The sequence below is a fragment of the Miscanthus floridulus genome, chromosome 18, assembly GCF_019320115.1.
Source record: "Miscanthus floridulus cultivar M001 chromosome 18, ASM1932011v1, whole genome shotgun sequence".
NCBI lineage: Eukaryota > Viridiplantae > Streptophyta > Magnoliopsida > Poales > Poaceae > Miscanthus > Miscanthus floridulus.
The window spans coordinates 41,321,976-41,343,791 of NC_089597.1; the positions used below are offsets into that span (position 1 = coordinate 41,321,976).

Consider the following 21,816-nt stretch of genomic DNA (forward strand, 5'->3'; position numbering starts at 1 on the left):
CATCCCAGGCAGTCCCTCGTGAAGGACCAGAGGAAGACAGCAATGGGACATTGAAAGAGTATGTGATCAGTGGTTTCGTGTTTATCGCATACAAAGCATTTCTCAGGGCCTGACTCAATGGAATGGATCATCATAAGCTACAAGAGAGATAAGTGGAGACTGAAGAGAAGACTAAGGGCCCGTTTGGATCATCAAAGGATTATGAGAAGCCAGATTATAGATACTAATTTTGAAAATCTAGATTCTGGATATTGATAATCAGTTTTGTTTGGATCCCAGATTGTACTCTTGGATAGTGGATTTGTTATGCAGCAAAATGTCGAAGATGCCCTTGGCTCTTTTTACTTTTCTTTTCATTTGGCTGTCACATCTCATGGGCAATATTGTCTTTCTTGGGATATAATCTCCCAGAAGCTCCTCCCCATAGGATATTGGATTATAGCCTAGGATTTCGAGACAGATACCCAGAGTCCGCTAGAAAGCTCGCCCGTTTGGATTGCTATCTGGATTTTTTTGCCGGATTACAAAATGCTATCCGGAACCAAAGGGGGCATAAGCTTTTGTACGAATCACACTCACATCTTCGCCACAAAGTCTCCTGCCCCATCTACAAGGATTCTTCCTCTTGGTAACAAAAACCCTTGACGAAACGGCACAGGAAAGAGCAGACACATCGAGTCATTGACGAACACCGGTTTGTCACCATCAGATCAGTCACAACTCACAGTCACATCTCACAGGTCATTACTAGTGGAGTATCCGAGCACAGTGGACTTGACCTAATGCGATAGGCCTCGTCGACCTGCCACCTTGGTTCGTACATACGAAAAGAACCGAAGGATTTTCATGTAATTTCGGTGATATATACATTATACAATGTTGAACAATGAACAATACCAGACACTACAGCTGCTTGATTCGCGAGTCGCGGGGACTCAGGCCTCAGGGAGTACAGGTAGAACCAAACCTCATCAACAGGGACAATCCATCCGTTATGGTCAGCCAGCTGTTGCCTCAGCAATTTATTTTTGTTTACATGAGCTCCTGACCGTCTCCACCGGTGCTGCATGCAGTCTCAAAAACAAACAGAACCCCTTAGGATTCTACTGCATAGCTTAAAGTAAATGATCTGTTACAAGCAACAACACTCACCATGCGGCCTTTGTGCAGCAAGGTACAGTACCCAGCCTTGAGAGTTTTTTCAGAGTTTATCGAAGAACCAAGCTTCATAGCAAGAATACCATGGTACACAAGCAGATTACATCCTGAGTTCCTGACGCAACAGCCAAAAAGAGAGCAGCAACTCAATGACCCTTGGGTCAACAGAATCCAGAACGAGGCAATGCAGTCATGGGTGTTCTCATTCTTTCAAAAAATGCCATGGGTGTTCTCTGCCAGTTTAAACTCTACTCAGCTATGAAACTATGATCTTTAACTCAAACAGTTATGGCGATGATCTCACAACTGGATAAGAGATTTTCCTAGGCCTAGTAAAAGAAGCCAAGGACCTTCCCTCCCACATTCTTTCTCCTCGTCCATGATGCAATCAGAGGTGGTAAAACGATGTGCCCAAACTGCAAAACGGAAAATGAAGTTCTCAGGAAACTTGGTTCGATTAAGATGCATTAGATAAGTGATGTTTGCACATAAGCTGTTAGTTAACTAATCTGACGTGAAGGAAACAGCCTCGCGGCCCAGGAATCAATTTCCTTAACACTAACATCAAAACACGGGCTGACCACGCCACATTTGTTCAGTCTACCGTTGAGTTCAACAACTTCTTAACTTTGAGGTGACCATCAACAAACAGGCCTATCATAGTTTTACATTTTGACTAAAAAATGTATCCTGCAGTAAAAAGAGCAACACCATCACTCATGGAGAGCTAGAAACAGGCCTATCATAGTTTTACATTTTGACCACCAAAAAGTAGGCACATATTTGATTAAGAGCCCGTTTGGATGGGTGAGACATTTCTGATTCTGGGCAGAATCACCTGAATCTCTACCAAACGCTGAAAAATCAGAACATTTCACCCTGAATCACCTAGAAACATTTCTCATTTTAACATTAGGAAGGAGAATCACCCAAAAGGGTGCTTTGCACTGATTCTAGTCATTTCGGGGAGAATCAGGATAGATAGCTAAACAAATTGAGCAAGTGATTCTGTTTCAACAGAGAATCGTTTTTAGAAGAAAAAAAAACAATCTGGATCCAAAATGTTTCTGTGAGAATCTGGATCCCTACCAAGTACCAAATAGGCCCTAATGATAAAAAATTTACCATGCTTTTGTATGACGATGATGAACATTGATGAAGGCATGATCATCATTTGTCACTTGCCACACTTCTCAGCATTGTGCATGCTCTTAAGGCATCATTAACCACACTAATTCTCACCATTTCTGCTACAAATATATATGAAAAGAAGAGTAAGACTACATGAGCACTGTAATAAGGTCCTCATCAGTACAAGGAGGTAATTGTAGCTGTCAACTGTTTCTTTCAGACAGCAAAGTCGGAACAATGTATGCCTATTACTCAGTAATTAGAGCATTTATTTCATGATGCAATCTGGTAATCAACAATCTTTTGTCAACAGAAGCTCTACCAAATTTCTGCAGTGAAGGTTGCATAGGTGATAGGACACAGCTTCTTAACAAGTATGACAGTTCTATTTTATAGCTAAAGCTGCTTCTTTTTTTTACCAACATTAGATAGGAGCATTGTCACCTAGCAAGTTTACAACATCATGACCTGTTTATATCGATTTCTTTCTAAATAATGCATGATAGCAAATTCAAATTTACTAGGGATGCAAAGGGGCACAGGCATACCTGCTGCCTGCTAGGGCCCGCCTGAAAAAAGTACCCTCGCTGATCCATGCGGACGTCTGCACTTGCTTAGCAGGTTGAAACAGTGGTGGCCATCAAAGCCTGTTGGACTTAACGGGCTAAACCTGCAAAGCCCGCTTACCTGCATCCCACCTGCGTCGCATCCCTTCTTATTCACTTGGGCGGCGACGCTTTGGAACGCTGTGTCCCCATGGGCAGCCACACCTAGTGCTTCCCATCCTCGTTCCGTTGACGCATACACCCCATGGCCCAGCTGCCCCTGCCTTTCATGGATGCTTCTTCTTGCATCACAGCAACTAGTCAGTTTGCACAGCATAAAGGGCGCCGGCCATCGCTCTCGCCTAGCCGCCTGCGCTGTGTGTCCTGTGGGCACCCGCTCCAGATTCCTTTACACAGTCAAGTGCGCGCACTGCAGCCTTGACTTGACTGTAAAAACTTTGGGCGTCTGGCTTAGGCTCCGGAATTTCCACTTAAACTAGCTAGTGGAGGATGCATGCAGACCTGGTAACTGGAAAGAGCGAGTGAATGTTCAGTCTGCACCATCCTTGTTCACATGGCCTGCTTGGCTGCTTCATTAGCTGCTGCTGCCTGCGACCGCGACCGCGACCGCGATGCCACCATGCATGGGCAGAATCGGCGGGCGGGCGAGGGGCGATTAGGACTAGTTGCGAGCGCTTGCGTGAGACACCTGATGACCTCTCCGACTCCAAGAGCATTGGCAGCGGCCAGCAGCCCGAGGCAAACGGCGGTACCAAGCGACGCAGGCTGTGGCAGACGCCCGCAGTCCTGCTTACGTTCTCCTGCAAAGCCTGGCAGGGAAATGCAGACAACTAAATTATGCTTGCGGGCTCCTGCAGGACGGACAATTTTCGCATGCAGTCGTTGCCGTGGTGTGGTAGGCGCCCGCAGGCGGGCCCGCTTGCATTCCTAAAATTTACATGGCTGAATACAGTTCTATTTTGAGTTCCAGACTTCTGTATAGAGGGCCAAGTAATGAGGCCTAGAAAATCTCGTGTTCAGTTGCAACTTGTAAGTGAACTCAAGTACTGAACTGTATAAATGGTTAGAATTTACTCCCCTGAGAACATCTTTTATCTCAACAGTTCGATATCATATCGAATGTTAAGGTTCCATGCAAATCATCACCATGGCATTGATACTAGGCGAGGAGATTTCCCAGAAAGGGAGGAAAATCTCTGGTTCCCGGTATCCGACAAGGGCGGATCCAGTAAAGACATGGGTGTATACATGTACACCCAATAATTTTTTTTTGCAAAACAATCGAAGTTAGTAAGCATAATACATGTATGCACTTGTAATTAGATCAGATCTGAATACAAGGTTTTGCCCAAATTGGATAGTTCATAAATGACAAAAATGATATAATATTGCTGATACAGGATAGGAAAATATACAGTTCCTGTAATCCAGTCTTCCAGATATGCATCAGTTCAAACTTAACCTTGTCCCCTGTTCGTTTGAACTTATCAGCTGGCTTATCAGTTAGAATCTACAGTATTTTTCTCTCACAACAAAACAGTTTCAGCCGGCTTTAATACCAGCCGAACAGCCTAAAGTGCCAGCTATGCATCTAGACAATCCTGACCATGCACATGGAGGAAATTCACATCTAGAACAAGTGGCCCTTCCCACCACATAAACTCAAGATATCCTGATTTACTGCTGCAGGATTCAAATCTTGTGAATTAGGGCTGGGGTGCCGGGCTATGGTAACAGTGGCAGTCGGTTTGTGTGAGCAGTGCGGATGCAATAACGAGCAGACAGAGGGAGACACCCAGCATACACATCTTCAGAGATGGGAAGCAGAGCATTCGATGTTCGTAGCAAGTGAAGTAATTAATACACTGTTTGTATCCGGGCATAAAGGGCAACTTATGCCCTTGCAGGCATATAGTTACCCGAGATGGAACTTTCACGGAATACACTAATCATTTCAACACATACTGGAGAATTGGACTGGAAAACTGTCAGGAAGCAAGTGTTGCTGACAAAAACCTGCATATGTCCTCAATGCCGAGTGGAGATGAGCGGTACGCCAATACTGGAGATGCAGTGCCAGGATCCCCTGGCTAAGTAGTGAATGGTTATGGTTATGCTGTTGTTTGACATATTGTTGTTCAGCTGTTGAGATTAACAAATAAGTAATTTGATGGTGCTTACCACTCCAGAAAACTGCAATGAATATGATCAGTCAGATAGTGCCACAGGCTCCACAAACTGCTTCAAAGTTGTAGCCTGAACAGGCAGAGAGGCTGACTTGGTGCTCTGGCCAAGCAGCACCAAGAGGCCACTGCGCTTGGTGCTACTGCATGTGTCGACCACCATCAATATGCTGCTGTTTATCAGCAAGTTTCACAGACTGAATTTGGTACCATTAGGTCCTAGAGCAAGCCTGCTAACATATTACGCTCCTTGTGAATAATTCTCATCATGCGTCATACCTATCGTACTGAATCCAAATGTGCTAGTCATCAATATTGACCTACAGAATCACAAGAAAGAAGCTTAAATAGAATCTTGTTTGAGACAGTAAAGTTACTCTGGTATGTCTGATAAACATATGACACAAAGGGGATGTTACAAAAAACTCATGCACACCTCACTAACTATTTGTTCATAGAAAAGCAGTGCTGGTGTATGCTCAGGTTCTTAACACTAGCTATCAGACTGTGCATAGTGATTTCATACCAAATAAACTACCTTAAGAAGCTTGGTATACTATGAGTTACTGGACTGAAATATATCTTAATTTCCAGGAGTAGGATACCATGGCACATGAACTACACAGTCTATAAATCACCAGCAAGCACACTGGTTCATTAGTAAAACCAAAGTGCCCATGGACAAAAGGCACTCAAAATCTTGCTTTCATGCACTTGCTGGACACAGAGGATAAAAGGCCAACAAACAAATCAAGAAGCTTCTAGTTCTAAGGTTGCGTATCGAGATCTCAGGATATGACATTCAAATTGGTCTAAAAATTAATCAGATGGTAGTGACAGCAATAAAAGCCAGAAGTGGCAAAAATTTATGGAGTAAACCAACTATGTGAAGCCAATAAATATAAAAGTGATATAAGCACCACAGATACCTTGGATTAACATTTGACTTTTCATTCATATTAATGTGACCATCTTATTGCAAGGGCTGTCAGGCACAAGAATGCTAAATATACCACAATTACATGCCATTCTCTAGCTAACCAACAGCATCTCAGAGTCACAGACCCTTTAGTATCAAATGTAGCAATGACAAAACCAGGAACTCCTCTTGTCTTCCATGTCATAGCTGGCACTGTTACTTCACGTGTACCATCAGCATGGACAAAGACAGAGAAGCTACCAGCATGAGCATTAAATATAATCCTGCAGAAAAAAAATGACATTAGGACTTCAATTACCATTCTAAAGAAAGCAAAACAGAATTTTCATGAACAATAATTTGAAAATAACTTTACACATAACACGATGACAATAGCCAGACAGTATAACAAAAAGAACAGCCAACTATAACAGATAATTCAATACAAAGCTATACACATTTTAGGTGCAAAAAGAAGGCCATTTACCAATACAGAGGGCTCACCTTAGTTTAAGTGCCTGAAGGATATATTGTGTTGAATTCGCAGGAAGAGTATGCAAGTGATCGTATAACCTCCTGCCATTAGCTCCACTGCATGGTTTCAAGTAGTATGTCACAGTCCATATCACACCAATTCCAGTCTTCAAAACAACATTAACATAATACAGCAGTACAGGACTAAAGATTCTACTTATAAAATACATGATATTGATGATTTACCTTAGTTTTGAGCTTGAGTCAGCTAATGAATGATCGGATACAACAGCGTCTGAAAATGTGGGAACACCAGTAACTTCTCCATCGAACTTATCCAATGGAAAATGGAGCAAAACAACAGGACCTGACCCTGATTCCATGTTGGTGTGCCTCCAACTAATGTCAGCGAAATTTTCACTTCTTTCACACCCTAAAGGGTTACATTCTGCTTCATAAACCCTTTCCCTTTGGATATGATGGTTCTCCCTCTCCATAACCTTCTCAATGCTGAACCGCAACGCATTGTCGCTACAGAGCAGTGCAACCGCATTTAGTGACACGAAACTTACGTTACTAATATCAAAAGAGCCACATCCACTTGAATCCAACCCCGGCAAATGTTTGGCCCTGCGGCGGACGAATTTACCCTCCAAATTCGCACAAGTGCCGACATCTTTATCACCCAAAACAATATGAAGAGGAAGAGTGGAGTAAGGTCCCAATATCCCCTCGAACTGTTCGATAACAGAAATCCATTTGGCCTCTGTTGATTCTGAACCTCTTGCTGAGATGTCCCCAAGGACTACGATCATATCCGGCTTCAATCTTTGAATAGAGTTCTGGAAAAAAGGCATAACATCGCAAATCAAATCTAACAAGTAACACTGAAATCACAAGAAAACGAGCAACTCCACTATTTTTAGCACCCCAGAACAGCGAATTCGCAACTGCATTAGCCCGTCTAACGTGTGCGAAGTCTAACATTTCAAGATATCCGTCAAAATTTCGCGAAAATTCGGGACACCCGCTGGCATCTGAATTCAATCACTCACAGCGAAGAACTTGGACATGACGTGGTCGCGGAAGTGGCGGTCAGCGAAGGACCCATCCGACCCGAGGAGCATCAGGTCGGCGACCATCATGGCCCTGAGGTCCCCGGAACCGTGGGCGGCAGGCGGCCCCCCCGAGCAAGAGGGCGTGGAGAGCCAGTCCCCGAACGCGAGCAGCGCCGCGACGAGGAGGAGCGGAACGGCTGGGTTGGGCCAAGTCGCCATCGTCGCCGGCGTGGAGACCGGGAGGGGGATGGGATGGGGGTAAGGGCTGCGTCGGGGTTTGGGTGTAGTCGCCGCCGGCCATGGACCATGGACGGGCGGTTGCTTGCTTGCTTCTTTATTTATGATGACTCAGCATTCGCAGTAACTGGAAGTTGACTTTTGACCGGGACGTGACAATCAGACGGCAATCGCTGGAAGTAGCCGATGGACGATTGAGATGGAAAGCTATATATATATATATATATATATATATATATATATATATATATATATATATATATATATATATATATATAGGGAGAGACTATTCAGCAGCCGGCTACAAAATAAGTTATTCTGTAGTCACCTCTATTTACCATAATTTTATATACTAATTTACCATAATGTCAATACATATTTACGATAGTTGGGTTACTATAACACATGGGAATATTTACCATAACGTTATAGTAAACCACTTAGTAAGGAGTTACTGTAAATCTCGTAAATTAACATAGTAATTATCGTAACTCAAAGTGGCTACAGAATAAGTTATTCTATGACCAGCTACAGAATAGTAGTTCTATATATATATATATATAGAAGTACTATCCTGTAGCTGGCTACAGAATAACTTATTCTGTAGCCACTTTGAGTTACGATAATTACTATGTTATTTTACGAGATTATAGTAACTCCTTACTAAGTGGTTTAATATAACGTTATGGTAAATATCCCCATGTGTTATAGTAACCCAACTATCGTAAATATGTATTTATATTATGGTAAATTAGTATATAAAATTATAGTAAATGGAGGTGGCTACAGAATAACTTATTTTGTAGCCGTCTACTGAATAGCCTCTCCCTATATATATATATATATATATATATATATATATATATATATATATATATATATATATATATATATATATCCAGCTAAAAAATAAGTTATTCTGTAGCCACCTCCATTTACGATAATTTTATATACTAATTTACGATAATGTCAATACATATTTACGATAATTGGGTTACTATAATATAAGATATTTACCATAACGTTACAGTAAACCACTTAGCAAGGAGTTACTATAATCTCGTAAATTAACATAGTAATTATCGTAGCTCAAAGTGGCTACAGAATAAGTTATTTTGTAGCCAGTTACAGGGTATTAGTTATATATATATATATATATATATATATATATATGACAAAAAGGCTCACATGTGTTTTTTTTTCTTTTACCTTAAAATGGAGAGACTAGCGTCCGGACATCCAGACCCGTGCCCGCTGCCCCCCAGTTTTCAATAATGATACCATGCTCTGCTTCGCCTCGTGCTCCGCGCCTGCTGTCTACCCATAGATACAGTTTCGTGCTCCAAGCTTGCTGCCCGCCCTGGATGCAGCTTCATGCTCCGCGCCTGTTGCCACGGCCATGGATACAGATTTGTGTTCCGCGCCTGCTGCCGCGCCCGCTTCACTTAGCGCGCGCACGCTTCACTTAGCGCGCGCACGCGGGGATTGCTGCGCCTGAGGGGACCACCCCGCCTGCGCCCCTTTACTGCGCCTGCCGATGAAACACTTACAACATAAAGCATTTGTTGCAACATACGTCTGAAACAGATGAAACATTACAACATACGTTTGCAACATATATATATGTGCACTGCAACATATGCAACATCCAGATAAAACACTTGCAACATACGTTTGAAACAGCTGAAATATTTGAAACATATACTTGCAACATACGTGTATAGCCAGTGCAACATATGCAACATCCAGATAAAACACTTGCAACGTACGTTTGAAACAGTTGAAACATTTGAAACATACATTTGCAACGTACGTGTATCGTCATGATACGTGTATAGTCAAGGTACGAGGCGCGGGGCAGATGGGTCCATCCCGTCCGGCCGGACGGACGCTTTGATAGAGAGCAAATTTAAGCGGAAAATCTAAAACCAGAGGGCCCTTTGTCTCAAGCTTCACACAACCCTGTCAGAAGTAAGATTAGCCAAAGTGAAGAGAAGGGGTGAAGGAAGGCAGACGTCTATCAATCCAATTTATTTTTGAAAAGGAAAATGCTTCTCTCCAAACTCACAAATTTTAACCATGTCTTTGCAGGCTTGCACACCCTGCCCATGAGGAAGAACCTATGACACAATGATATGGCAGTACTCTTGCTATTTTTGTAAATAGAATCTACACAAGAGAGAAGACTTGCTAGTGGCAATGTATACTCCTCAGACTTCAGCTGCCATCAATGGACAATGGTCTCTACAATCTTTACCGCTCTAGTAATTCTCTGCCTACACACAGCATTCCACTATACGAGGGCTCGCAGAAGCTAGCCGTGTCTACGCCGGCTTGTCATGACCCATCCGCGCGTTCACGGAGTAGTACCCCCTCTTGATCTTGCTGCCGTCGTCGGTGTCCACCTCGACGGCGAACACGCCACAGACCGGCCGGTGGTCGGAGAACCTGGACTCGCCGCGCAAGTACTGCAGCTGCTCGATGCCGTCGCCGTGCCACAGTATCCGGTCGCACCTACACTGACATGCACGTCCTTGGGTAACATATCGTGATCGAGCTGAAGAATTACAATGTCGAATCGGGATGATCGACCGAATACCATGCCGGCGTCCTCCGCTTCTTCTTGGACTTGGCCGTCTCGCCGGCGTACGCGTCGGAGTTGTGCGTGTACTTGTACGTCGGCGCGAAGCAGATTTTGCCTTCGTTCCAGCCACTGAACACTCTTCCTGCTTCTCTCTCTATCATCAGCTGCACAAATTGTTGTGTTTAACTGTTTATGGTGAAAATTTGGCCAAGCTAGTAGGTTTTCACACGCTCGATTACCAGAGAGACGTCAGTGTCTGATGATCAAAACTGCTGTGGACAGTTCGTACCTGATCTTTCTTCAGAAGCTCGTCCCAGTCATTCTCCTCGAGCAACGTTCTTGTCTCTTCGTAGCTTAGCGACACTCGATAGTTCAGATCACCGAGCCATATCATCCGGCTGTTTTAACATTGTGAATTTGCGTTAGCACTGCAAGATTGTGGTGGAAAAAAAAAGGTTCATATATAGGTGCTTTCGTTCTAAAGCTTAATTACTCGTGGTCAAGAATCTTTTCCGGGACACGATGGCTGGCCAGCAGCTTGCACGCGCGCGGGAAGTGCGCGCTCCTGAGGATCTCGGCGACGTCGGCGTTGCGGCGCACCTCGTCGCCCTCCTTCTCGCCGGAGGCCAGGTGGCTGCAGACGAAGCAGAAGCTGGTGCGATGCAGCGTCATGCTGATGGCGATGCAGCCCTTGTTGCCGAGCCAGCCCATGATGCCCCTGCCGACGCAGTCCACGCGGAGGTGGCCGATGTGCTCCACCAGCTCCCGCTTCACCCACACCGACAGGAACAGCCCCACCATCTGCTTGCTCCCGATCAGGCAGTAGCTCATGCCGCCGCAGCCAGGCTCGCAGTGCGCCGGCGTGCCGCCGGCGGCGTCGTCTGCTGCTGCGTCGGTGTCGTTGCACCCGCTGGTGGATGTCTCGCCGCCCCCGGCGGCGGCGCTCATGGACGCCGCCGCCGCTTCGGCCTCGGCCTCGGCCTCGGCGCGGTACACGGACGCGCGTATCTCCGTCGCCCTGCGGCGCATGGACGACGGCTCGGCGGAGCAGTTGCACGTCTTGACGAGCGCGCTGTCGACGCGGTAGCTGTTGCTGAGCACCTTGAGCGACGGCGTCTGGAAGAAGAGGGAGGAGTCGCGACGGCGGTGATGATGGTGCCGGCCGGCGTCTGCAGGCGGCGGCGGCTCCGGCGGTGGCGGGTCGTCGTCGTCGTCGGGCTGCTCCTGGGGCTCGTTCAGCGCCTGGTGGATGAGAGCCAGCCACCTGGACGCCGGCTCGTTGTCCTCCACCACCAGCACGTTCCCGGCGGTCAGGGGAACTATCTCCTGAAACCTACTCGTGGCGTCAGATTAATTCAGAGACATGCAAACACAAATTATACGAAACATTTCGAAATGTGGAATTTGGCCGTACCCTAAGACGTAAATGTCAGGTGATTCTTCAACCTGGAGAAAATCTTGCAGGTTAAGCCTGTTACTCGGAGTCTTTCCTCCAACATTCCATGTAGCAACAAACATCCTGCATCCATGTATTAGTTAGGGTCATGGCCATATCATCTTTTGTAGGAGTAGTACATGATTTGATCAACATCATATAAGGTTTAAATCAATTGAACATCGTAATTACGGGTACTGGCGTGTATCATCCTTCTGCCTATTGGGCAAATCCACATAGTGCAGGCTCGCGCTCTTCAACCGTGCCCGTGCTGCATTGCAGCTCTGTGGATCTGAAACGTCAGCAAAATTTTATACATTTGCACTGTGGTGCCCGAATTTTCTGAAAATATTTCATGGGCAATTCCAACCAATTGTTTGCCATATTGCTGTAAAACTGAAATTGAATGACGATGCAAGCGGCTCACATATACAGAAGCTACTAACCTGCACTATTCAGGTCCCTCCCTTTCATGGCGAAGACGTTGGACATGGCGCCCTGTGAGCACAAACGGTGCAATCAGAAACGCACATTGCAGAATACAATCCTGTTTGCAAGACGTGAGGACCTGATCGTTACCTGTCTCCTGGTTGTAGTTCACGTGATGTGTTGCTTGAGAAGGAACACGAAGGTTTCCGCCATTTCTGCCGCTCCGAGTTTGACGCGAAGGATGCTCTGCTCATCCACGCTATTCGAGAGAGAAATGTGGGGAGGTAGACGAACGGAGAAGGGCAGGGGAAACGGAGGGTAATGGGTGGTTGGGCGGTACTTGTGTGAAAGGCTGCTTGAAATGCCCAGGAAAGCAGGGCATGTGTTCGTTTACCCCGGTCAACTTTTTTCTCCCTCCTCTCTCCTGTTCTCAAGGCCAGTTAAAAAAAAATCGAAAGGTCAAAAAAGGGACCAAGTTCTTAGGATTTTGTATAACTTCGAATAAAACCCTCTACTGGTGTAGTCCGCTAGGAGGGGATCGCCGTTGTAAACAAACTAAATATATACAGGGGCTGAGTGGTTGCCAATTTTTACCCAACCAAAATTATGGCAAGCAAAAATTTAAGCTTGCCAAAATCAAGGCTGCCAAAGTTAGAAAAAAAAAACATAGGCGTATATTTGGTTTGCTGTCAAAATCAAGGCTCGCCAATTTTCTCTTTTATATATAGTTTAAGAACTTTCTAGAGACTTGCCAAAACTTTGGCCATAAATATTGTGTTGACGGCGAAAAGCGGCGGGCTTATCCTCACCGCCGGGAAACACAGCAAGCCGAGAGAAACCGCGTGGAGCAGATCCCGAGCTCTCCCCGGGCTTAGGGAAACACCGGACTGGATGGTCGTGACCTATTTAAACCTGTAATTGACAAGGAGGACGGATTGATCAATAATTTAAGGTGGAATATGCCGGTATTGTTCCAAACGGTTCCAAATGTGCGGCTAAGTAGCCAATGAAATAAGGCTATCGATTAAAAAGTCGATATCCAGCATGTTTATGATGCAAAGCGAATAAAATAAGCATGTCGACGATCATCAGATATTCGAGTATATAGTCTTAACACCTGATGATCATGAGAGCATGTAATAAAGGTATGATGAGTAAACATGAAAAAATCTATATCAAATGAGAAACATACTAGCTTTTCACCGGAATAAGAACAAGTACAAACATATGAATAGCTACTATATTCTCAACAAGCGAGCTATCGGCTAAAATAGCCGATTTCGGTGAAGGTAAGCTCATAACATGTAAACACTCAACCATTAAACATGGACAGATCCATAAACCTATCAGATCCAACCTATTATGTCTAACAGTAGAGTTCGACCGGATCGATGACAGCCATAATAAAGATAACAGATTAAACTTTCAAAGAATATGAATTTATTCACACTTAACAGAATCGTGAAAAGCATGTTACGATCGTGAAAAGCGCGAGCGATCAGCTAAATAGCCGATGCGAACATAGCATGCAGCCAAAGACTGTGTTTGACCATAAGCAAGACTTATTAATTAATAATTTTTAATCTATAATGAGTGGGGGTCCACCGGATCGATGGCGGCCATAATAGCAATTCTAGACTAGATTTCATCAACTAACAAGCTTTACTTAGGATTAAACACGTCTTTACCACATGCTAGCTTCGATCAAGATTGAAACAAAAGGACTAATCTAGCCAAAACCATCGTCAAAGTGAGATCTAGACGATGTAAAGCGACAATACGATAGCTTAAAGAGATATAAAGCCGATTCATTTCAATCTTAATCGGGTGAGAAGTGATGTTGTTACAAATAGTAAGAATACCAATTGTAACCAGATCGATAACTAGCAAATATATTAAAAACAGTAAGGAAACCCTATCAATCTTAATAGATTTAACTGATAACTAATCTGTATCAAAATTTGTACGAGATCAAGCCAGACCAATGCAACCTTACAAATTTTGATAAAAATCGAGGGATAACTTGTACTAGAAATTATATGAGATCGAGCCAGACCGATGCAACCTTACAATTACTGATAAAAGTTGATAACTAACTTATACAAAGCTTACAAGAGGTCAGACCTAACCGATGCAGCCTTATAAACAAAGTATAAGTTGTGACAGATACTCACAAACAAACCGGAGGTTAGACCTAATCGATGCAGCCCTGCTTGCCCGAAGAACTCGTCGAGATCTACTCTACTCCTACTCCTACTTCTAAGAGGTGGCGTAAGCCGAAAAGTAAAGGTACTTGTTTGATCGATCGATGAGAGACGTCTATTATAATAGTCAGGGTCTAATATTTATACCTAAGGCTTGATTATGAGTCCTAGTCAATCAAGACCGATTACAAAACTTAGAAAAGAAAATAAAATATACTAAATTAAGATAATTTGGACTCCAAACTTTTCTTTCCATGGAGTCCACAGTGTCTTCTTGTTTCAGGTTACCGCCATCATTTGCTGACCAGGCTCACCCTTGAAATGATGACGTCACCTCGTTTTAGCTGCTTCGAACGGCAACTCGCTTAGCCGATTTTTGCAAATATCTCGGCTTTCTCCAGCAGATTCCGAAATTCAAGGTTCTTTTGTATTCCTGTCAAAATTTGGTGTCAACATATTGGTATGCCAATTTTTTGACAATGAACCAATTAATAACTATAAATTTTGGTATGCCATGGTTTTGGCTGGGCAAGATTTGAAAGCCAACCATGCCCATAATTAGCCGTCAAATGTAAATTGGACGGAAATTGTTTTCCTGCTGACGTGGATGATATCATTGCTGATGGACTCCAGCTGTTTTTGTTCAGACAATTTAATCTTAATCTGTGCCCCAGCTTCACAATAACGGGTTGATGGAAAATTTGGTTGGCTTGTTTGATCTCTTAACCTGAGGTCACGGGTTCCAAGCTATCTCACCCCAATAGTGTATAACCGAGCGATGATGACATGCTCTCGTGACTACACGAGTTGTCACATTCATCTCTCCCATAATTCAGATGAACTGAGCACCAACTGAGCTTGGTATTTTTCTTTTCCTTCATTTTTTTACAAAAAACATCTTATTTTCTTCTCTAATCTAAACAATTCTTCTTCTTTTTTTACGAAAAAAACATCTTATTTTCTTCTCTATAATCTCTAAACAAAAATTGTGAACGATTTCTGCGTTGTCCTCTTCTTCCCCGACATGTATTCCGCATTCCGCATATGCAAATCCATCTATATTCAGTCCTTTCCGTGCCTGACTCCCTCTCACGCTGGCGGCTGCCAAGCAATTGGAAGGGTTACCGTCTCCGTTTCAACGCTGCCTCCGAAGTCCGGTACGGACGTAAGATAAAGTCGACCGCTCGGCCCGACTCCGACTCGCCGCCTCCGTTTCAGCAGGCTTCACCAGCGACACCGCCACCGCCACCGCCGCGCCGTCCTTAAATACGAGTCCTCCGCTCCCTACGCAGATCGCCAGCAGCATTGAAGGATCAGACGCCCCGGCTCACAGGGCGCGACAGCCGCCACGCCGATGAGTTTCCAGGACGTCTGCCACGACCTGGAGGCGGGCCTGCCTCCTCGTCCTCCGCCGCCGCCACATGCCGTGGTGGCGCACTGCGTCTTCCAGATCAACACCAAGGTGTCGGAGCTCCGCCGCCTCGCGCACGAGATCGCCGCCGGCGCCGGCGACGCCCGCGTGGTCCGGGAGCGCATCCGCAGGGCGCGCGCCGACGTCACGCGCCTGGCTCGGAATACGGCGCGGAGGCTGGCCGACCCCGCCGCCGCCGCCGCCGTCGGGCCCAACCTGGCCACGGACTTCCAGGCCGCGCTCAGGGAGTTCCAGTGGGTGCAGGGCCAGATCATCGAGGCCGATCGCCAGGAAACCGCCGCCGCCGCCGCCGCCCGTCGTGTGCCGCCGATGTTTCCTCCTCCGTCGCCGCCCAGCTACGGCAGCTCTCCCATAGGATCATCACAACTGAACAATGCCAATGCCACTGCCGGCGCCGCCGATCAGCAATACAACAACATCCAGATGCAGCAGCAGCAGCAGCTGGTGGAATCATGGAGGACGCAGGAGCTAGCCCTGCTGGACAACGAGATCACCTTCAACGAGGCCCTCGTCGAGGAGAGGGAGCGGGAGATATGCAAGATCCAGCAGGAGATCGCTGAGATCAACGAGATCTCCGTGGACCTCGCAAAGCTAGTCCGTGACCAGCAAGGGGCCATCGATGTCGTCGAGACCAACGTGGAGAAGGCCGCCATGGAGACAAGCAAGGCGGAAGAGCAGCTCTCCAGGGCCGCACTGACGCATGAGACCAGCTCGTCGATGAAGTGCTTGCTGATCACCGTTTTTGGGCTCGTCATGTTCATCTTTGCGTTAGTGTCTGTAGCGTAGTAACCTGCTAGAACTGCAGTAACTCTTGATTGATATATGAGGATTGTTTCCAAATCTTGTGATAGATTTCGGTTGAGAGAATCTACCAAATTTCTAACTTTCCGATTGATGGCCAAATTCATGTTTTGGGGTGGTGGCTGTGAAGAACTCCTGCGACGTTAGGGATTGATTAGAGTTGGGTTTAGCCTTTCCGGGCAGATTTGTGGTCTCTAGCTCTTGAAAAGATGGTTAGTGAAATCAGCCTAGAGGTGTTGGTGGTGAAAAACTCTTGCGAAGTTAGGGATTTGATTAGAGTTGGGTTTAGCCTTTCGAGAGGATTTCTAGCTTCTAGCTCTTGAAAACAATTAGTGAAACAGGTCTAGTGGTGGTGGCGGCCTGGCAGAGGCATTGTGGCATTTCAGCATAGAAAGCACGTGTTGCTCAAAGGATGACCATTGGCCCTGTTGGGTCTAAGAAAGAAAATTAGCTATTTGCCATAGCGGGCTTTGCAAATTTGCCATTTTTTCATCCTATATGCGTACACACCCACTTCGCCACATAGGGAAACAAATCCAGTGATGACGAGCTCCAAACCTTTGGACGTACATACCCACCTTCGATGTGTACGTGACACATGTTCGCTTATACGATCCTTTTCGTGCATGTAGTGCTCACTCGAACCCTTCACCTAGAGGAGGGTGCCTATCCTCTCGACCTTTGACTACTCATACCTCGTGGGGGCGTTCACTAGTATTACTCTTCACTGGACCTCATGGAAAACTATAGGAGATCCTTCATGGTGACTTGATAAGACGTCGACAAGGTTTGCCTGTGCGATGTAGGGCAGGTCGTCATGATGAGGGAACAATAACACGTGAGCATTAGTACGTAAGGATCATGTGTCCGTGTGCATGATTATGTATAGTTTAGGTATCAGTGATAACAACCCAAACCAATAGGATTAATTAACATGTGTTAGATAGGCTCTACTAGGTCCTAGGGATGCGAGGAAAGTAGTGGCTCGAATATACGAGAAGAGAGACCATGAAGAAAACAACAAAGATTTACTTTGTCGATAGTCCAAGAGTCCTAGGGTGACGACCTTGTTAACGAAGGTGTCATGTCTCACCTACTTGCAGAACCCTACATTAGACATGTAACTAGATGGCTAGCACTTTATTTGTGTATATGCTATGTGGTAATGGTGCATGGTGCATGGTGCATGGTGCATGGTGCATGGTGCATGGTGCATGGTGCATGGTGCATGGTACATTAATTGTGAGCCTTGTTTTGTCGTAACCTATCACCCTGGCATACCTGCTGTTAGGATAGACACTTGCTTTATACACATGCTATGCTATTGTGGTAGGCGTACATGCTCCACACATTTTTAGATCGATGGTCATTCATGTTCTTCTGCTTAACTTCAACTAGTGAGAGATGTGTGCTTTTTCCCCTGGTTGGTTAAAGTCCGGCTTGAGACCGTTGAGGCGAGGATGGGCAGGAACTGTCCTTGTCGACTAGAGTGTGGAGGTGAGATATTGAGGGTGTAGAGATGTGCTTGATAGATGGGAATTGTTGGGATATAAGTGGGAGGTTGTTAAGATGAGTTATTATTGAGATGTCGATCACTAAGGTTAGCTCAAAGCCAAATGATAGGTTTATCCTTGCATTCCACCTACCTCAAATCTTCACGGCATAGAGTGGAAATGTTGGGCAGTTCAATTTGTACTAAAATTTGTTAAAGACAAGGGAGGAGCCTGACTATGACTTCCAGAACGCGGTTGCCCGGCTGCGACAAGTGACGATTGGCATGTATTACCTCGAATCACACCTCAAAAAGTCCACGTCCGTCATTATAAGTCCTTGAATAAAATTATACAGTACCGTGCATGCAAGTATTATTATTATTATAGTTTGATTTAGGCTTGGGTAAGTTCAACAAAATCCTTCGCTTCACCTTCAACCACCAAATGAACAGTCGATGGCATTGCAAATGGACGAACGTATAAAATTGAATACTCTAATTTCTTAGTTTGATAATATTAGCTGAAAGCTTATAACACCATACAGCACACCTCTTTTACCTCTCAAATCGATTTATAGCTTGTCTAATTTACTGCGGAGCACTAATGATCAATAAAAAACATCGCTAAAGCAGGTATGCCAGGGTATTATCACTGTGCAAACAGCAGCCGCCGCTGCAAAGAAGCTGCAGCGAACGGTCCCATATGGACATCAACTTATTTGATGACTTCAAGCCAAATTTTTTTTTTTCATCTAACAATGCATGAGAACTAGGTGTCTTTCATTAACCAGGAGAGAGGCGGAGACATTCCCCCTCAACAGTCAACACACCCACAGTAGCACCACAACATACACACACACACAAACCACCATGAACAACCCTGGAACTTCAAAAAGAACTAACGCCATGTTCGCTTAGCTTATAAGCCATACTTTTTTCAGCCAACGAACAATATTTTTCTCTCACAACAAATTAGCCAACAATACTTTCAGCCATGACTTATCAGCCAAGTGAACAGGGCTCCAGCTCAACACCATAAACTACTCTCGTTAGCCACCATCTGTAGGTTTGTTTGAATGCATGGTCTTGCTCCTTGATTTCAAGACATGATGATATACTAGCAAATTATGGAGCCTATCAAAAAGTTCCCTACCCATCCTGACCATATTGAAGCAGGCTGTTGGATTCTTAAGGGCTCATTTCCTCTTCATATCCGGATGGTTTGTTTTTCTTCTCTTCGATTTTTTCATGAAAGTATCATGGTAGTACATACCAGCAAGCATGCATGCAATGGCATCATACTGTTGCATCATCTTCAGGTGATTCAATGCAACCTCAAGTGTTTTGTCCTCGTCATCACTTGAAGAAAAGTTCATCTACAAGCAGTACAAAATTAGTGGAACAAAATTGCAGATGATCAAAAGTTCATCTACATGCAGTACAAAAATCAGTGAAACAAGATTGAGGTGATCATGTTTAGTACAAACACACAAAATTGAGATGGTACAGATACAGATGTACCCCAAGTTACAGATGTACCCCAAGTTACAAGAAGCAATATGAAATGCGCCTTAACAGGTTGTATGTTCTCTATACAGACAAATGTTCCAAGAAGCAATATGAGATGGTACAGATGTACCACAAGTTACAAGAACTTTGAATGCCTTAACATGCTCATCACCAAGAAATATGTACAGGCACAAATTGGTTATATGAGATGCTATAGATGTATCCCAAGTTACAAGAATTGCAAGAATTTTCATTGCAAACAAAATGATGGGATTACAACAGTTTAAATGTTGAAAAGGACAAGATATATGCAGGAACTTACTATTGTAGACTGATGTAGCAGTCCACAAATATATCCTTAATGCAGGCAGTCTTTCAGAAATATGTGAATCATGGAACAGACTACTATGGCCCTGTTTGGATCATGACCAACTATCCAACACAGTAATAGTCAGCAAGTAGAGGACAAACCATACACATCCAAGTTGCCATTCTGTTACCATGCAGTATCAGCAAGGAAAAATTAAGGCACAAGACAATATTACCATTCTTTATATGAAATGTACTAGGCTAGTACTAACCAACTAACAAGTTCATGACTAAACTCTAGGAGTACATGTTCCTTGCATGGTAGTACCACCTCTTTAACCAACTAAGACTTCATTGGTGGCAAAGGTGAAGATGATTTTGCGGTTTTTGGCTTTCACAAAAAAAGAGTTGACTAGCCATGAAATGCTCAATGCTGCAATATGCTGCCCCACTTTCTACAGCCAAATGCACTGTTTTCTTGATGGATTATGCCCTCAATTCCCCAACCATCACCATTTGGCCTATAGCATTGTTGGACTACATTCTCTCTAAAAGACCCTTCATATCTTGACCATTGGACTCTTTGATTTCTTCTTTGGGCTAGAGCTGTAACTAGTAACTACTCCTCTTCAGATTACTACTAGTTGACTACCTAACAGAATGCCCTCATCTCAACAAATTCAGAAACAACGTCATCAGTCATCACAGCCTACTTGAATATCTGACATGAGAATTAACACAGCCTCCTTGAATTAACAAATTCCACAAGCATCAATCAGTTGATCAAGAGCAATTATTGTCTAGCCTACTTGTGTGGCTGTTTCATACACAAAGTCCCGTGAGCAATGCACCTCATGACCATGAACAATCTCACATGCACACTAATCTGACTTGTGATGCACTGACGATCTTTCTCACATGAACACAACTCAATCATGCTCAATCCAACAATTGATATTGACATTGGGATCAATCAAAACATCTTCCAACCCTGAATAATCATCACTAACCATCAAACTAACGACCTACTACCATTGAGACAATACAATCACAATAGTAAGCACGCGTGAAGAAAATGTTCTTATCGAATACCTAAGATCAAACCCTTCATCCTCGTCCTCCAGGCCTGCAGCTTCATCTTCCACCAGGCCGGTGGCAGGAAACAATTGAGTGCCACCACTGCTACCAGCCCCAGTTGGGATGACCGTGGCCCGAGGCGTCCCACCACTTGCAGCAGCGGCAGTGCCGAAGACAGGAGTTACACCACCAGACACACCTGCGGTGGTAGTGGCATCGCCACTGCCAGCAGAAGCAGAACCGGCAGTCTGACGAGAGCGAAATGGTTTCCCCACCATGGCAGCAACATCCCCGCCGGAGTCATGGCGTTTCGCATGGCCACTGGTGGATTGAGAAGGTCCATTGCCTCGGACCGGTGAGGACTAAACCAGGCCCTGGAACGAGTTCATTTGGGGGAGCTCGGTGGAATGGGAGTTGAGGTCGAGCCCCTCCAGTCCACCAGATCGACATCGTGGAGGCATGCCCCGACCAACTGCAGCAGTGGACGGCTCCGAGAAGCAATCCTTGACGGCGGGAGTTGCTCACGGCGATATGGGATCAATGAACTCCTCGTCTCCATGTTCACCGACAGAATCCATCGACGGATGCGACAGCTATGGTTGGATCTACAGCGGAGATTAGGCAGCTATGGTTGTGGAGGCGACGTCGGCTACGGATGGACGGCTGTGGCTCCGCAAAATCTGGCGGCGGCGGCGGGTGCGTTTTTAGGATCTAGAAGAGTTAGTTTCAAAACAGAAATGCTATACAACATACATGTGTTTTAGCAAGAAAAAACACATGAATTTTTTGCACAAAGAAACACGCGGCGAGCGCACGCG

The 21,816-nt window shown here is 44.9% G+C and overlaps 3 protein-coding genes and 1 long non-coding RNA gene across 6 annotated transcripts; 1 reads left to right on the forward strand and 3 right to left on the reverse strand.

The window, feature by feature from the left end:
• Nucleotides 1-861: 861 nt before the first annotated feature.
• Nucleotides 862-3,088, reverse strand: LOC136519427 (uncharacterized). The gene is made up of 4 exons (XR_010774910.1): nt 2,838-3,088; nt 2,284-2,405; nt 1,153-1,574; nt 862-1,074 (listed from the first exon to the last, which is right to left on the reverse strand). It is a non-coding gene; the product is annotated as an uncharacterized lncRNA (long non-coding RNA).
• Nucleotides 3,089-3,994: 906 nt separating this feature from the next.
• Nucleotides 3,995-7,809, reverse strand: LOC136521719 (uncharacterized). 2 transcript variants are annotated; one of them, XM_066515490.1, is made up of 6 exons: nt 7,487-7,809; nt 6,678-7,273; nt 6,462-6,548; nt 5,968-6,241; nt 5,037-5,358; nt 3,995-4,917 (listed from the first exon to the last, which is right to left on the reverse strand). In XM_066515490.1, exons 1-4 carry the CDS (start codon nt 7,706-7,708, stop codon nt 5,998-6,000), a joined length of 1,149 nt encoding a protein of 382 aa, XP_066371587.1. In that variant the 5' UTR covers nt 7,709-7,809; the 3' UTR covers nt 3,995-4,917; nt 5,037-5,358; nt 5,968-5,997. The 2 variants fall into 2 exon arrangements, with proteins under 2 accessions (XP_066371587.1, XP_066371586.1); XM_066515489.1 differs by having other exon boundaries at nt 4,000-4,945.
• Nucleotides 7,810-9,791: 1,982 nt separating this feature from the next.
• On the reverse strand, nt 9,792-12,507 carry LOC136521320 (type I inositol polyphosphate 5-phosphatase 10-like). 2 transcript variants are annotated; one of them, XM_066515033.1, is made up of 8 exons: nt 12,325-12,507; nt 12,192-12,243; nt 11,938-12,037; nt 11,725-11,829; nt 10,804-11,643; nt 10,600-10,708; nt 10,326-10,474; nt 9,792-10,240 (listed from the first exon to the last, which is right to left on the reverse strand). In XM_066515033.1, exons 2-8 carry the CDS (start codon nt 12,235-12,237, stop codon nt 10,051-10,053), a joined length of 1,539 nt encoding a protein of 512 aa, XP_066371130.1. In that variant the 5' UTR covers nt 12,238-12,243; nt 12,325-12,507; the 3' UTR covers nt 9,792-10,050. The 2 variants fall into 2 exon arrangements, with proteins under 2 accessions (XP_066371130.1, XP_066371132.1); XM_066515035.1 differs by having other exon boundaries at nt 9,792-10,245.
• A 3,225-nt stretch (nt 12,508-15,732) lies between these two features.
• LOC136523709 (syntaxin-22-like) lies at nt 15,733-16,596 on the forward strand. The gene has a single exon (XM_066517303.1). The coding sequence runs from the start codon at nt 15,733-15,735 to the stop codon at nt 16,594-16,596; it is 864 nt and encodes a 287-aa protein (XP_066373400.1).
• Nucleotides 16,597-21,816: the final 5,220 nt, after the last annotated feature.